General features: G+C 36.3%; 1 protein-coding gene across 2 annotated transcripts in view; it reads right to left on the minus strand.

The window, feature by feature from the left end:
* CNTN1 (contactin 1) overlaps window positions 1-16102 on the minus strand; it is a 347630-nt gene that overhangs the window by 137295 nt on the left and 194233 nt on the right. For both annotated transcript variants that reach the window (XM_058558501.1, XM_058558502.1), the window contains 3 exons: window positions 13508-13680; window positions 11545-11640; window positions 4315-4521 (listed from right to left, as the gene is read on the minus strand). In XM_058558501.1, coding sequence (XP_058414484.1) covers window positions 4315-4521; window positions 11545-11640; window positions 13508-13680 — 476 coding nt within the window. The remainder of the gene's footprint in view (window positions 1-4314; window positions 4522-11544; window positions 11641-13507; window positions 13681-16102) is intronic.

Here is a 16102-nt window from a genome sequence, read left to right on the forward strand (position 1 = left end):
GTACCTCAGCATAATAAAGACCATATAAGAGAAACCCACAGCTTATATCATCCTCAATGGTGAAAAAGTGAAAGCTATCCCTCTAAGAACAGGAACCAGACAAGGATGCCCACTGCAACCACTCCTATTTAACATAGTACTGGAAGTCCTAGCCAGAGCAATCAGGCAAGAGAAAGAAATAAAAGGGATCCAAATTGGAAAGGAAGAAGTGAAACTGTCACTATTTGCAAATGACATGATTGTATATATAGAAAACCCTAAAGAATCCACCAGAAAACTTTTAGAAGTAATAAATGAATAAGGTAAATTTGCAGGATACAAAATCAACATACAAAAATCAGTTGCATTTCTATACACTAACAATGAAGTAGCAGAAAGAGAAATTAAGAATACAATCCCATTTACAATTGCAACAAAAAGAATAAAATACCTAGGAATAAACTTAACCAAAGAGGTGAAAGAGCTGCACACCGACAACTATAAAACATTTCTGAAAGAAATTGAAGAAGACACAAAGAAATGGAAAGATATTCCATGCTCTTGGATGGGAAGAATTCACACAGTTAAGATGTCCATACTTCCTAAAGCCATCTATAGATTCAATGCAATCCCTATCGAAGTTCCAACAACATTTTTCACAGAAATAGAACAAAGAATTCTGAAATTTATTTGGAACAACAAAAGACCCCGAATAAGTAAAGGAATCCTGAGAAAAAAGAACAAAGCTGGAGGTATCACACTCCCTGATTTCAAAATATACTACAAAGCTATAGTAACCAAAACAGCATGGTACTGGCACAAAAACAGACACACAGATCCATGGAATAGAATCGAAAGCCCAGAAATAAACCCACACATCTATGGACAGCTAATCTTTGACAAAGGAGCCAAGAACATACAATGGAGAAAAGAAAGTCTCTTCAACAAATGGTGTTGGGAAAACTGGATAGCCACATGCAAAAAAATGAAAGTAGACCCTTACCTTACACTATACACAAAACTCCAAATGGATTAAAGACTTGAATGTAAGACCTGAAACTATGAAACTTCTAGAAGAAAACATAGGCAGTACGCTCTTCGACATCGGTCTTAACAACATATTTTCAAGCACCATGTCTGACCGGGCAAGAGAAACAATAGAAAAAATAAACCAATGGGACTACATCAAACTAAAAAGCTTCTGCACAGCAGAAGAAACCATCAACAAAATGAAAAGACAACCTAACAATTGGGAGAAGATATTTGCAAACCATACATCTTATCAGGGCTTAATCTCCAAAATATACAAAGAACTGATGCATCTCAACAACAAAAAAACTAACAACCCAATCAAAAAATGGGCAAAAGACCTGAACACACATTTCTCCAAAGAAGATATACAGATGGCCAACAGACACATGAAAAGATGTTCAAAATCATTAACTATCAGGGAAATGCAAATCAAAACTACAATGAGATATCACCTCACACCCGTCAGAATGGCTATAATTAACAAGACAGGAAACAACATGTGTTGGAGAGGATGTGGGGAGAAGGGAACTCTCATACACTGCTAGTGGGAGTGCAAACTGGTGCAGCCACTATGGAAAACAGTATGGCGATTCCTCAAAAAATCAAGGAAAGAACTACCATATGATCCAGCTATTCCACTGCTGGGTATTTATCCAAAGAACTTGAAAACATCAATGCATAGAGATACATGCACCCCTGTGTTCATTGCAGCGTTATTCACAATAGCCAAGACTTGGAAGCAACCTAAGTGCCCATGAAGGGGCGAATGGATAAAGAAGATGTGGTATATATACACAATGGAATACTACTCAGCCATAAGAAACGATGAAATCCAGCCATTTGTGACAACATGGATGGACATTGAGGGTATTATGCAGAGTGAAATAAGTCAGAGGGAGAAGGTCAAATACCGTATGATTTCCCTCATTAAGTAGTAGATAATAACAACAATAAACAAACACATAGAGACAGAGATTGGATTGGTGGTTACCAGAGGGAAAGTGGGGAGGGAGGAGGGCGAAAGGGATAATTCGGCACATGAGTGTGGTGATGGGTTGTAATTAGTATTTGGGTGGTGAACATGATGTAATCTATGCAGAAATAGAAGTATAATGATGTACACCTGAAATTTATACAATGTTATAAACCAATGTTACTGCAATAAACAAAAAATTAAAAAAAAAAAAGAGAAGTAATATACATCTTACTTTTGCTTTAAGTAGAAGACCTTGCTGGCAGTTTTAAAGGATGGACCGTGGAGAAGAGAAATATAGAAGAGAGTCAAAGATCTGAGGGAGGCTGTTTCATAAATTCAGAAAAACAAATGAAGGCCTGAAGTAGGGCACAGTCACAGTAGGAAAGAAAGGAAAGAACAGATCCAAGTTGTATTTTAGGGGCAGAAACAACAGATCCCCATAGATAACGTTTTCTCAAGGTGTAGATCAAAGATCCAATTGATCAGAATCACCTGGGATGCTTGCTGAATATGCCTCGGTCATATTCCCAGGTCTGCTGAATCAGTACCTGTAGGTTCCACATTTTCCTCAAACTTCCCAAGTGCTTACATACTAAATGAGAATGATTGGCTCTGTCCTGAAGATGAGGGGAGGAGAGGGGTTGATGATTAAAAATGCTACCCTGAGTTAGTAGAAATACAACGGTATTGCTAAATGAGATGAAGATGACCAGAAGAGGAAGTTTAGAGGGGAGATAACAGGTGTGTTTGGAACATTTTGAGCTTAACATCCTTGAGAACCTTCTGTGTGATAAGTCCAAGAGGTAGGTAGAATTAAGGACTAAACACAGGGAAAAGTTTTGGAGATGTGATTTTGCAGTTATCTGCATAGGGCTACTGTTGAAAAGGTATAAATGGGTGAGAATATCTAGAAAAAGATTCAAGAGAAATATAAGAAGGAGGAAGATCAGGTGAAGGATACTGCATAGGATTTGTCAGAGAGGCTAGTGGGAGATGAGGAGAGAGTGGAAAGAGTCAGGGAAATTAGGAAAAGATGGGAGAGTTCAAGAGAGGCAGAAGAGACATAGTGTCAATCTTCATATAGAATCAGGACTGAAGTGTCCTTTGGATTTAGAAAATGAGAAGTTGTTTTGATTATCCAAGATTGTTTGCATTGAATACAAAAGAATATGGAGAGGGGAAGAAATGGAGGAGAGTTTTAAGATTCAGGGGAAATAAGTGATGTAGTGAAGTCCCTAAATGAATCAAATGGAATGTGAACCAGAGCAACTGGAGAAATTAGCTTTGTGGAAGAAAGGAGAAACCTTTCTTCCACAAAGACAGAAAGCATGAAATAAATAGAAGTGCTGAATTTCTGGGGAAGAGTAAGAAAGAAAATTAAGGAGCTTCTTACATGATGGCTTCTTTTAACTCTGTGCAGTAGTGGATCAGAGTATCTCCCATGATTGTGGAGGGAAGTAAGAGCCAGAAAGTCAAAAAGTATTTATGGAATACCAACCACGTGATCTCTATCTTGAAGAGAGTAATAAAAATGGAGTCACAGTGATATGGTGGCATTTTCCCCATTGTCATACACTACCTAGGGGTAGAGGCAGGAACCAAACCTGAGCTTGTCAACAATATGAAATGAAACCAGTATTTCCCCAGAAGCTTGAACTCGGTGATATGAGTGTAGCAACAGGACTGCAATAAAAATAATGCAAAGTAAGCAAATATGCTGGGATCAGATTCTCTCAAGTGGTGGTGTGTTAGAAAAAGGAAAGCAGTTCAGTTGGAGCCTGGAAAAAGGGCAGTCAGTATTATGGTCATCAAATATGGTGCCACTATAGTAATATCCTATGCTAATTATTTACAGTAGAAACACAGTTTATATACTTATGTGCTTCATGTAATTAGTTCTTTAAAAATATAAAAATAATACAACTGTCTTTTTTTCCCCCTAATTCTGTAATAACTATAGTTTGTTTTGATCTAATCATTTGTTCTCTTTCATGTGCTTACTAAGAAATAGGAATGGCCATGAAACAAAAAGCAGATGCTGGTGATTCCCACTGTAACCAATGTTCAGGTATTTGGCTAATGAATCAGTCGCCAATGCATTCTCTGAAATAGAGTCAATCAGTCCGAACTCAACCATCTTAGGACACTTTTATGATGTAAATCTCTATCGGAAAAAATAAGGAAGGACCAAGACTTTCAAAATGTGTATCATGTTTGCCCTGACTGAGCAACCAGCTCATCTTCCCACTGGATATTTCTTTTTGCTATTATGAGTGCCATAAGCAGACAAGCTTGCAAAAACAGAGTGTAACAAATAAAATACTTACGTTCAGGTAGTGGAATGAGTGGGATAAATTTGCTGAACACACTCTTTGTAATAGAAGGACTGGATACAAAGCAGGAATAATTGCCTTTGTCTGATGCCTCGACATTCGCAATGTAGAGATTGCCATTTGTCTGGGACACAAATCTTCGTTTATCCATTGTGATAAACACAGGAAATTCATTTAAAAGCCAGCGGTAGCTAAGATCATCTAATAGGAGAAAATATTGTCTACTAAATATGAAGCTCTTCTCCAAAAGCAAAGATTTTGTTTTCTAGTAACAAGATAGCTTGCATAATCTAATCTAGGCTATTGTAGAGCAAATGTTGGAAGTAGGCCAAGACAAACAGTACAAATTTTCTAAAAGCTACCATATTTTGAGTGAGTATAAGCATGATGCTAAGCAATTATATCCATCTTTCTCTCTCAATTATTTTATGGACTATTAATTTTTTTACTTCAATTTCATTGATGGGCTAAATGAAACTCAGAGAAGTTAACTGACTTGATTAAAATTTCATGACTGTTAAGTAGAATTGGGATTTTGAATCCAGGTCTGATAATTCCAAAGCTCATAACCCATGTTCCCTACCGCATTTTAAAAATAAAATTACTAACCATACTGTGGCTTTGTATCTTTCTCTTTTTTTAACTCCTATCTTAAATTATAGATTTAGAAATGAGTTTACATAACCTGTTTTGGCCACATTAAAAAGTAAAAACCACACAAACAGAGAAAGGCATGTTGCTGGTTTCTTAAATATTCGGAAGTATATCATGTGGTAACTTCACCACAGGAAATTCCTTTGGCTGAACACACTGGCTGGTTAGGCCAAAAGTTGAATTTCCTCATTAATTTGCTGCTTTTCATGTAGTTTTGTATTCCTATCTCCCCTTCCTGCTGTGAGGAATGACTCCCCAGTGGTTATGCACAGCAGTAACGCACAAGAGGCAACTATGGGCATTGCCTACTTCTCAGTCACAAAATGTTGATTCCCTTTCAAAAATCATGACCATGTGAAGACAACTGCCACTAGGAAGACTATAATGGGGAGTCTCTTAGGTCAAGTTAGATAGGATTTTAGGTGCAAGATGATGGAAGGCCAAGATCTTTTACAAATGAAATAATCATGACACACCACCCTTTTGCTTTAGGGAGCTCAAGGTGACTAGTAAAGCTGCTATAGGGAGTGTGAAAGAGAAGTGACTACGAAAAACAAAGAACTGCACACTATATAAATCCAGAGTGATTGGAATAATAATCCAGGGGATTCCATTTAGATTAGCTATGTAATTTTCTCCAGCAATATATAATATCAAGAAAGCGAATGAAGATGATCATTCTGTTTTTTAATCTTAACTTTTTAATTATAGAGTGAGTATATTTTTATTGTCAAAAAATAGAAAATACAGATAAAGTTAAAAAAGAGAAAGAAAACTAAACCACCATAATTCTCCAACTCCGAGTTATCATTGTTAGCGTATATCTTTCTAGACATTTATATCTGTGAATGATGCTATTATATTAATTGTTATTCTTATGCTGATTTAGGGTCAGTAAAAACCACAGAAGCATCACGATAGGAAGAAACTTAGGAGACCACTTAAATTACTGAAATCAGATTCTTAGAATTGGACAAGAAATAATGCCATATAATGGTTAATCCAAAATTATATTTATATTACATTTTAAAACAGACTGTGAACCCATTTGATTTTGATATAATTTTTCCTATTCTCACTTAAAAAGAAAATCAGTATTTTTACAATGATTTCTGATCACAATTAAATTCTAAAAGATCAAAAAAAAAATCAAGAAAGTGTAGATTTCCTTACAGAAAAAGGATTTTCTTAATCATACAATGTTTTCAAGATACCACACAGAAAATGCATTTAGAATTGTCTGGGTACTCCATAGTTATGTGACTATGGAGACCTGCATTTTAATTCTAGAATAAATATGACTGTGGTCAGACTGTTTTAATCACTCTATTACTCGTTTTCTCTAAATTTTAAGAAATTCTTCTGTATCCCACTCATAAGAGATGTGTGAAGAGGAATGGGATAATATTTTAATATTTGAACCTTTAAGGGACAAAAGCTAGATGAGAGAAGATATTGTGATGATGTTTGCATGAATATAAGTCTTGGACAATAGAGCAATTGGTCTGGCTAATTTAATGCCCAAAATGAATTCTCCAATTTACATACTTAACACATAATGAGTACCTTCTATATGCCACTAAACAAGACAGATGTGGTCTTTCCCCTTGCTGGACTTGTAATTTAAGATTAATAATTAATATAAATTTATCTAACAAATTTTAGCCTACTGATAAGCCATTGCTTCAACAAAATAACAATTGCAATATGTTAGAAGCTATAATTTCTCATTAATACTAAGGTAGGAATTGTATTGCTATTTTTAAACAGGGACACCAAGGTTTAGCAGGGTTAATTGACTCGCCCAAGGCCATACAGCAATAGGGAGGCAGAACGAACTTTCTAACCTTCCTCTCCACTCCAGAACTACCAAAACTGTTCCCTGATTGGTGTGGTAGCTGCCCTGCCTCTGACTTAAAAATGAGACAATTTTGGCAATCAAGAGCTGAGCACTGACCCAGTTCTCACAGGGACTCAATGGATTATCTTTTTATCTGTCTTTCCCTGACCCATGCAGATGGTAAAATTAACCATCTCTGAAAAGGCCAACACCTGTTTCTTCATAGCATTGTTGACTGCCTTAAATAATAAATTACTACAAAGTTAATTTTTCAGAAAGAGTAAGTAACGGCATCTATTTCAGCAATGTTGCTTTTATTGATAGATGTCTGAGATTTCTTCCCTTTGCCTCAAGACAGTCTGGACCACATTAAAGGGGAAATTTGTTTTGGCCAATTACGGTGCATTTGGCTAATTTCACTGGATTACTTGGAATACATCACTTATTTAACCTTGCTAAATAATCTGTGTTTCTCCTTGAAATACATTTGAAGTACTTTAGTATTCTCTGGATGAATAGTTTGCAGACTTGTTTGGAGAAGATGTTTGTGCTTTCTTTTTTAATTAACCTCCATAGAACAGAATTTACCTATACCAATAAAATCATGATAACTTCTGATTAGTGCATTGATATCCACAGTAAACTATATATTAAACCTATTTAGAAAGAAATTTATACCAAATTATACTATAGGCTCATGTATTTTCTACTAGGCTCTCTCCTTTGTGTCTATTTTTTGTGTGTGTGAGGAAGCTCAGCCCTGAGCTAACATCTGCCAATCCTCCTCTTTTTTTGCTGAGGAAGACTGGCCCTGGGCTAACATCCATGCCCATCTTCCTCCACTTTATATGGGACGCCGCCACAGCATGTCTTGACAAGCGGTGCGCCGGTGCGCCCCCGGGATCCGAACTGGTGAACCCCGGGCCGCCGCAGCGGAGCGTGCGCACTTAACCGCTTGCGCCACCGGGCCAGCTCCCCTTTGTGTCTAATTTTGTGCTCATCTTTTTAGTCAAAAAATGAATTGAGATGCATTCAATATCATATTCAACATGGTAGGAGTTATTTTTCTGAAGAGAATTCCCACTTTCTCATTCATTTTAAGATTCACACCTATGTCTATTATTAGGTATTGTGTATTTTGTCAATAGTACCCTCCCTTCGAGTGATGGAGCTTTTTTCTTTATTCTTTCCCTCAATTTACACATATATGATTCATATTTTGTGAGATGTGGCAACTCAATTTCTGATGGTTATACTAAATAGAAAATTAGCTGGAAATAAAGCATTATGTTTTCGTTTTTTGAGCATCTAGGAGTCTGTCATATGCATTTGTGAATTACTGATTGCAATTTAATAAAACAAAAGGTAAACAGGTAAATTTGCCTTTTCGTGAAATTGTAACAACTACACATCCATCAGTTTAATGAACACAGTCATTTACTCGCTCACTTCTTCGTTCCTCAAACATTTGTTGAGCACTTACTCTGTGCTCGGCATTAGGCAATCAGTTGTACATCAAATGTTGTTATAAAATTGAATAAGCATTTGTCCCGAGATGCTTATTTAAAACTGTTCTTGGTAATTAAGTGATCTATGTTCCAATCAGAGTCTTCCCCTTTGTAAGAAACTGTAGAGCACCCAAATCCACAGAAAAATGTAATGGATCGTGAAAGATGAGACTTTCCTTCTGGATCTTTTTCCTGTGCATAAACGAGACAACATTTCTAAAATTGTGAATCAAAAATCTTTTGTATAGTAAAATGTACTCTATTTAATAATAATTAATTCAAAATATTGTGTACTAAAATATATTTTATTCACTTTAATCCTAATCCATTGAAATTATATATCCATTTTACCATTTTTGAATATATTATTAAATTTAAAAACTCATAACAAGCTCTGTGGAATAGGGGGCATAGGAATTGTTATTCCCAAATTTAAAATGAGGAAATTGAGATGGAGACATGCCTAAGTTTACTCGACACAGAAAGGACTGAGTCCCAGGTTACTAGATCACCAGCCAGAGCAATAGAGCTTGACAACTATAAATGGTTGCACATATAATATTCTGCGAGGTTCAGAACCCAGAGACAGGTCCCTTTCTACCTTCAACCCCATAGTTTTAAGCAGTAAAGCAGAAAACCTTAATTTAACTGCACTTAGGAGGAAGGAAGATTTATGGCATGGAGATGGTAAAACAGTACATACATGCATTATGGTTTTGAAGCATATGGCCATTCTTATATTTGAAGGTGGCATGACTGATGTTCAAAAAGGTCATAATATGCTAATAACATAAACTGACAGAAGGAGATGAAGAGCTGTTCAGATTCTGTTCTGTGATTAATGATGTTTCTTGGACTTATTTAAAAGACCATCTTAGTGGTCCCCCACTCCATGTAAATATATGTATGTTTATCAGGATGAAGAGGTAGTTAACTCTTTTGGCTTAATGATTTCAAGCTTCTACCAATCTTGTTTTGGTCCATGAAATTCTTCATTCAGCACAGTAGTTAAGATGCCACAGAGACTAAAAGCAAGACTTATCTCAGAAAAATCTTAAAGCCTGTTCCGTGGACCTCTTCTTCCTCCTTTCTGTCTATAGTAAGTCCCTGGTTAATCACATGCAGTCCGACCCCGGCTTTGAAAACAATTTTTACAATGATAAATTACAAATTGATATTCCCAGCCCAGGCACTGCCCCTGGGCTCCACACCCATATAGAACTGCCAGCTAGACAGCTCCTTTTGAAAGTTTAATAGGCACCTCACACTTAACACGTCCACACCTATTCCTCCAGGTAATGATGACTCCATTCTTTCAGGAGTGCATGACAAAACTTTGATGCCATCACTGACTCCTCTGTTCCTCTTACACTTTACATAAAGTCTACCAGCCAGTCTTCTTGGCTCTTCCTTCAAAATATATCTTGAATTTAACCACTTCTTCCCACCTCAGCTACAACCATTCTGGTCCATCATATGTTGCCTAGATTATTGCAATACCTCTTACTGATCTCCTGCCTTCACTTTTACCCTCCTCTAAGTCTTTTCTTAAAATGGTAGCCAGACTCATCTTTTATAACCTAAGTAATGTCATGTGACTCCTTTGCTCAAAGCCCTCCAGTGTAAATCTCACTCAAAGTAAAAGCCAATGTAATTACTATGAATTCTAAGATCCCACATGATACAGCTCTTGTATCTCTTTGATTTCATTTCTTACTACTCTCTACCTTATTCACTCTATTTCAGCCACCCTGGCTTCCTTGGTCTTCCTCCATAGTCCCATCTCAGGCCTTTGCTCATGCTGCTATATCTGCCGGGCATGTCTTTCCCGCTGATATCTGCATTGTTAGCTTCTTCATTTCCTTCTGGCCTTTATTCAAAGTTACCTTCTCAATAATGTCCTTTATAAAGGTTCAATCATCCCCTCAACACTTACTCTACCCCCTTCCCTGCATTATTTTTTTTCTACCTAGTGCTAAACTATCAATATCTAACATGCTATATCTTTTAACTATTTATCTCATCTATTGTCTGTCTCTTCCAGTAGAAGGTCTCTAATAGTGGAAAGCTTTTCCTGTTTTGCTCACTACAGTGTTCCTGTGTCATAAACAGTGCTTGATATACAGCAAGTGCACACCAGAGATTTGTTGAGTGAATGAGTGATTGAATGAAGCCCATCCAGTGTTGACTATGGTCAAATGCAGTCGTTGGCTACTTATGATCATTTACTTTGTGGGAAACACTATGAACATGAGGAGATTTTTTTCCATAGTTTTGACAGTTCTTCAAAGAAAAAGACTATTTTCTCATTGAAAGGTTGTTACAATATTTCGAATTCATATGTTCGTCCTATATTTATCAATTAATAATCTTTGTCCTATAGTTGTTAGAAAGAAAATTATCAATATTCAATACACAAACAATGAGAATTTATATATATAATTGGAGTATATATACACATCTATATATACCAGATTAATATATTCCACATATTCTCTGTGGAGGTATTTAAGGTCAAATTTATAACATAATATTAGAACTATAACAATACAAAATATTTTTTCAGTGAGAAATTGGTATTAATATATTATTTCAAGGGGATATTTGATAAATAAAACAAGTGAAAATTAGTGAATTTATATGAAGTACTCATCTTTTAGTTAGTAGTTTGGTGGCTTTTTGGTCATATCAAATTACTGAAAACATGTATTCCCGAAGGTTGAATCTTGTAACAGATGACACTTAATTTAGCCCCTTTCTAAATTGGATGATTACTCTTGCAGATTGGTGCTCCTAAAGAGATTAATAATTTAGTATGTCTTTATCCCTTTCTAGTGTTTAATTACAGTTCACAGTATATTAGAGATGTTAAATTGTTAATAAAATGATTGATTATATATCATTGCTTGGTACTCTTCTTTTTCAGGAATAATTTATAGAAAATCTATCATATTTTCTCCTGTGCAACAGGAACTTTAATGAAGACATAATCCAACATATATATTGTTTATAACCTGAAATGAGCATAGATCTTTGGAATTAGGGCCTAGTGATTGAAGAGCCAAGAAAAGAAGCATCTATAACCACTAGTAAGTGATGCATTATAAGATTACACAAATATTGAGTCTTATTTAATTATACATGTATCATTATAGTTAAGAAAATAAAAACTTGCCCATTTCATTTCATAGATGCTTATAGTCACAGAGAAATTAAATTTACCTGGAAAATGGTATGGAGGGTCACAGAGAAGTACCATTCCTTTCCCTTCCTTCACTCTGACCTCAGGACGTTCCTCAGGTGGGAAAGGATCAAGATCTAATTATGAAAGAAAGAAAGAAAACTTTCACTCTCTGGTCAATACAAAGAGATTCATTGAAGTTTACCTTATAATAAATACTAACTTATTTTTGGATATAATACTTCTCAGCTGGTTTAGCGAAGCCTATGAAAGTCAATTCCCATTTTTACTTGCTGGGATTTGCATAAACCACAGAAGAGTTCCATGGTGAACTCAAGCCTACGGATGTTAGTAGCAGCCTGCATAAGTATTCCGACAGCCCTGAAGATTACAGATACCCTAAACTGCTGCTTAAGATTTTGGAAGAATTTCAGTAAAGGTATCTGGAAATATAACGGGCTCAGACAAAACCAGAGATCTACCAAAGAAGGTAAGTAAAGAGGAATGACTGAGAGGAACAGACTCATTTGAAAGATGCATTTCCCTTCCTGAGGGAGGACTCCAATATGGAGAAGGAATAAGAATGAAAGACAGGATCCTTGTTGAGGAATGTGAAGGTCACCAATCTCTTGCTCTTCTTCAAATTCTGAGTTTTCCTCAGTTCTCATTTCCTTTACTCTTTCCTGTGTATTTGGAACTCACATTTTGCTTTGTTTCTTGATACTCTACTATTTGATTCTTCATTTGTTTTACTGGTGCTCATTCAGTCCTGCCTTACCTCCTATTTCTTATCTGTGATCGCTACTCAAATTGTAATAGTTAACTTCTCTCAATCTATTGTATATCTCTAAAAAGTCATCATTCTAATTGTTACTCTTTGCAGAGAACCCTTCAGATCTACATCTCTAGTCCTGATGCCTCACTTATATGCCAGCCCTATCCTCAAATACTTAGTTGACATTTAGATGTGGACAACTTAATGTCGCCATAACCTCTACATGTGAAACAACGATTTAAATGCTTCCTCTCATCCTTGAAATTGGTTTTACTTGCCCTCATCCCATTTTTAAACAGAGCAGAATGTTTCTGCCCTTTGACTAGACTTTCCTTAAAAAAACGTTTGGCATTTTTTTTACTTTGGTGCAACGCATTGTGTCAATTATTTCTTCAAAGTTTGTATTTATTTACATCCCTGCTCTCTCCACATTAATTTAATTTGACTACCCTTCTTGACCCTGTCTCACTCCCTCCTCGTAATCACTGACATGTGGGTCCTCTTAAAACATCAGTTTCATCCTATAATCCATTTTGCAAAAGATTTAAATGCTGACTTATGAAATCACATACTGGAGATCATCCAGCTCAACCCTCTCCCAATGCACAATTTTCTTTCAGAACGACCTCTAACTTTTAGTTTAGCTCAGTGTTTCCCAAAATATTTTTCATTATGGTCCCCGTAAGGAAAAAATCTTAATTTAATTTAAACTTAAAATGATTTCATTAACTAATTTAATCTACTTTATTCCTAATAAGAGAAATTAAATACTAAGGAATAAGATTTTGTCAGGTAGAGTTGAGCTTAGGTGAGACACCAACCATTATCCTGTAACGTTTAAGATGGTTTCTTCCCACGAGAACAAATTCTTACCCCCTGGGGGTGATATCATCCCCATTGAGAATGCATGGCTTAGCATTTCCATTGATGTTGGTTTCTAGAAAGTTATTCAGGATCCTTCAGAATATGGTCTTCGTTTATTTTCCAGTCTTATCTTTCACTATTATAATACTCCTCATGACACTTTGCTCTCTTGAAATGTTTTCATCTCCACATAATTAAGGCCCACTGATCTTGTAAGACTCCCCTCATCTGTGGACCCTTTCACTTGCTTTTCATCTTGATTTCTCTTCTTGCTGAGCTCTTATAATGACATCTAGGTTTTACTTCACAATACACTTGCCCTTACACTAAATACACATGCCCTTTTTAAAGTTACAGTCGCTTACATCCAAAGCTCAGGGTGGCTTCAGTGCTTCTGACCATTCCGTAGTTATTTGATGCTAAACAGTAGTATACTCCTGCATCGTTCTGCTTGTCAGGGTTGTTGATAACAAGGTTTCCTCCCACCATACTGTACCGATCACTGGTCAGGTCGACATCCCCATTATTCATTCTCCATCTATGAGAAAAAGAAAGAAACGTCACGTCAAAGGTCATGAGGCCTGCAAACAGTGTACTGGGCTAACGTTGTTCTAAAATAATATGGATAGAGCTCCATGTGAAGGCAGATGATTAAGTAGATGATTCCAAGTGGTATTTCTTCACACCCTATAATTCCACGTGCCTGGGCTCACGATTTATAATTTAGCTCAGGCACGGAAAGGGAAATGTTCAAGCGCATGAAATATTTCCTCTTTTCTCATGAGGCGTCCCAAATGACAAACACTATATCTGATTCTAAATATCCGAGTAGTTTTTCAATAAAACAAACTAATTGAAATCAGGGCTCTGCTCAGTAAATGGCGTCTTCTGACCACTAGAGGTCGATCACAATTTGAAAATGATAAAAGTCAATTGAGCTTTTACGTTTCCAAGTCACAAATATACTATTGCAGGTATATTTATGGCAATTGTTAGAAATAAGTTGACTAGAAACAGGAATATAACTTTCTTGGTGATACGATGAGAAGAATGCACGTAGAAAATACTTTTCAATTAAGCTGACCACCTGCATAATTTTATAATCATTCTGTACCAGGATTTATCCCTAAGGTTCCAGGTCTTCAACAATGTCGTAAGACAAGAGCCATGGTCAACTAGCGGGCTGTGGCCACATCACTCCTTGCCTGGCACATTTCTGATTAAGGCCAGAATCTTGTCAAAAAGGCCTCATGATTTTAGACTATCTTTTATTAATTCAAATTACTGGAACATTTTTAGTTTCAATTTTTACAAGGTAGGAGGTAATTTAAAAGCAAACACAGAAAACTGTGCTTTTGCATTTTGAAAACCTACCAAATTCCAGCCCAATGAATAAATCTTCCCCCTCTTCCCCATTGATGGCAATATTGTCCCTGCTTGAACCATCCAATGTCAAGTTGCTTAGCATTTGCCAAGGCAATGGGTTTCCTTGTTGAGCAATTCCACTTGTCACGTTTGTTTTTCCCATTACGTTGACTCCCAATTTTTGTTTATTGCGTTAACTTCCCCCAGTGGATCTGATTCTGCCTTTGATGTCATATAATGATCAAGTTTTGCTGTGTTTGGGTAAGTTCACTGGTCTATTTTATTTTCAGGAACATACATCATTGTTGTAATGCCTTTCATACAGCTTTAAATGCAATTTTATTGGAGTTCTTGTTATTTTGGGGGTCAAGACAAGATAATGAAAGCCTCAAGGCTGATAAGTGGAAGGTAAAATTCCCTGTTGTACCTTTCAGGATGTTGCCATGAATAAGAAATTATCACAAAACATGCCAGAAATATAAAACAACTGTGTGAATGACAAATTGCATGATTACCAAGGTTAGCATGGCTTGCCCTGAATATTAAGTAAATTTTATAAACTTCAAATGTTCTTTTCCATCAAAGTGCGTCATGAGCTGAATTTTTTTTCTTTTTTTGTGCTGTCAAACACAGACTGCCTTCATAACAGAATTAAACGTCTGCCTCTCCCCTCCAGCTCTCTACATTAATGTGTGGATAGTCAGGCCACACTCGCCCTGGGGTCTTCGGTGCTGGTGCAACCTCTGGGAGGGTGTTGGTGACGTATTTGCCAAGCAAAACTTTGCTTCTTTTTTTTTTTTTTTTTTTTTTAATTTTGGTAAGAACACTAAATACGAGATCTACTTATAGGAGGTATCTCTAAAATAGTGAAACTCATAGAAGCAAAGAATAGAAAGGTGATTGCCAGGGACTGGAGGGAGAGGAAACAGGGAGTTGCTAATCAATGTGTGAAAAATTTTAGTTATGCAAACTTAACTTCTTACTGTCCCTGTGGGGTGGCGTTGGTGAGGGCGCCCAGGAGAAGTACATGTGTCTAGGACACTATCTGAGAACAAACTCTTTTGTTTTGTCACCTCTATTCCAGCTTGGAGGCTGATTTGCTAAGTTTCCATGTACGGATGTCAAGGACAGAGTGTCACAGAAATAGCTTTTGAGATGCTATCAAACTATCTATATAGATACATACTGAAAAAATTATATGGTTTTTTGAAAGTCCTAAAACCTGTGTTTTAGTCCTGGATCTGTGATTTACTAGCTCTGGAGCAAGCCAATTTACTTATTCAGGACTCAGCTTTCCCTCCTATAAAAATACATGCTTAAATTAGATCTCCTCTACAGCCCCTATTAGTTATACTAGTCCATGTCCATGACTATGTGTATAGATTCTCATTAAGTATGGCTTAAAGGTAGAAATAAGTCTAGCCCATCAAATATTTTCAGAACAAATGTATTATTTAGAATTGATAAAATATCTACTTATACTGTACTCCCATGCATGAAATTGAAACAATAAAAAGGGATGGTGATTTTGTATCTAAATTCATATTTTATTTTAGGACTAATTTTTTTTTTTTTTTTGGTGAGGAGGACTAGCC

This window comes from Diceros bicornis, chromosome 17 (assembly GCF_020826845.1).
Source record: "Diceros bicornis minor isolate mBicDic1 chromosome 17, mDicBic1.mat.cur, whole genome shotgun sequence".
Taxonomy (NCBI): Eukaryota; Metazoa; Chordata; class Mammalia; order Perissodactyla; family Rhinocerotidae; genus Diceros; species Diceros bicornis.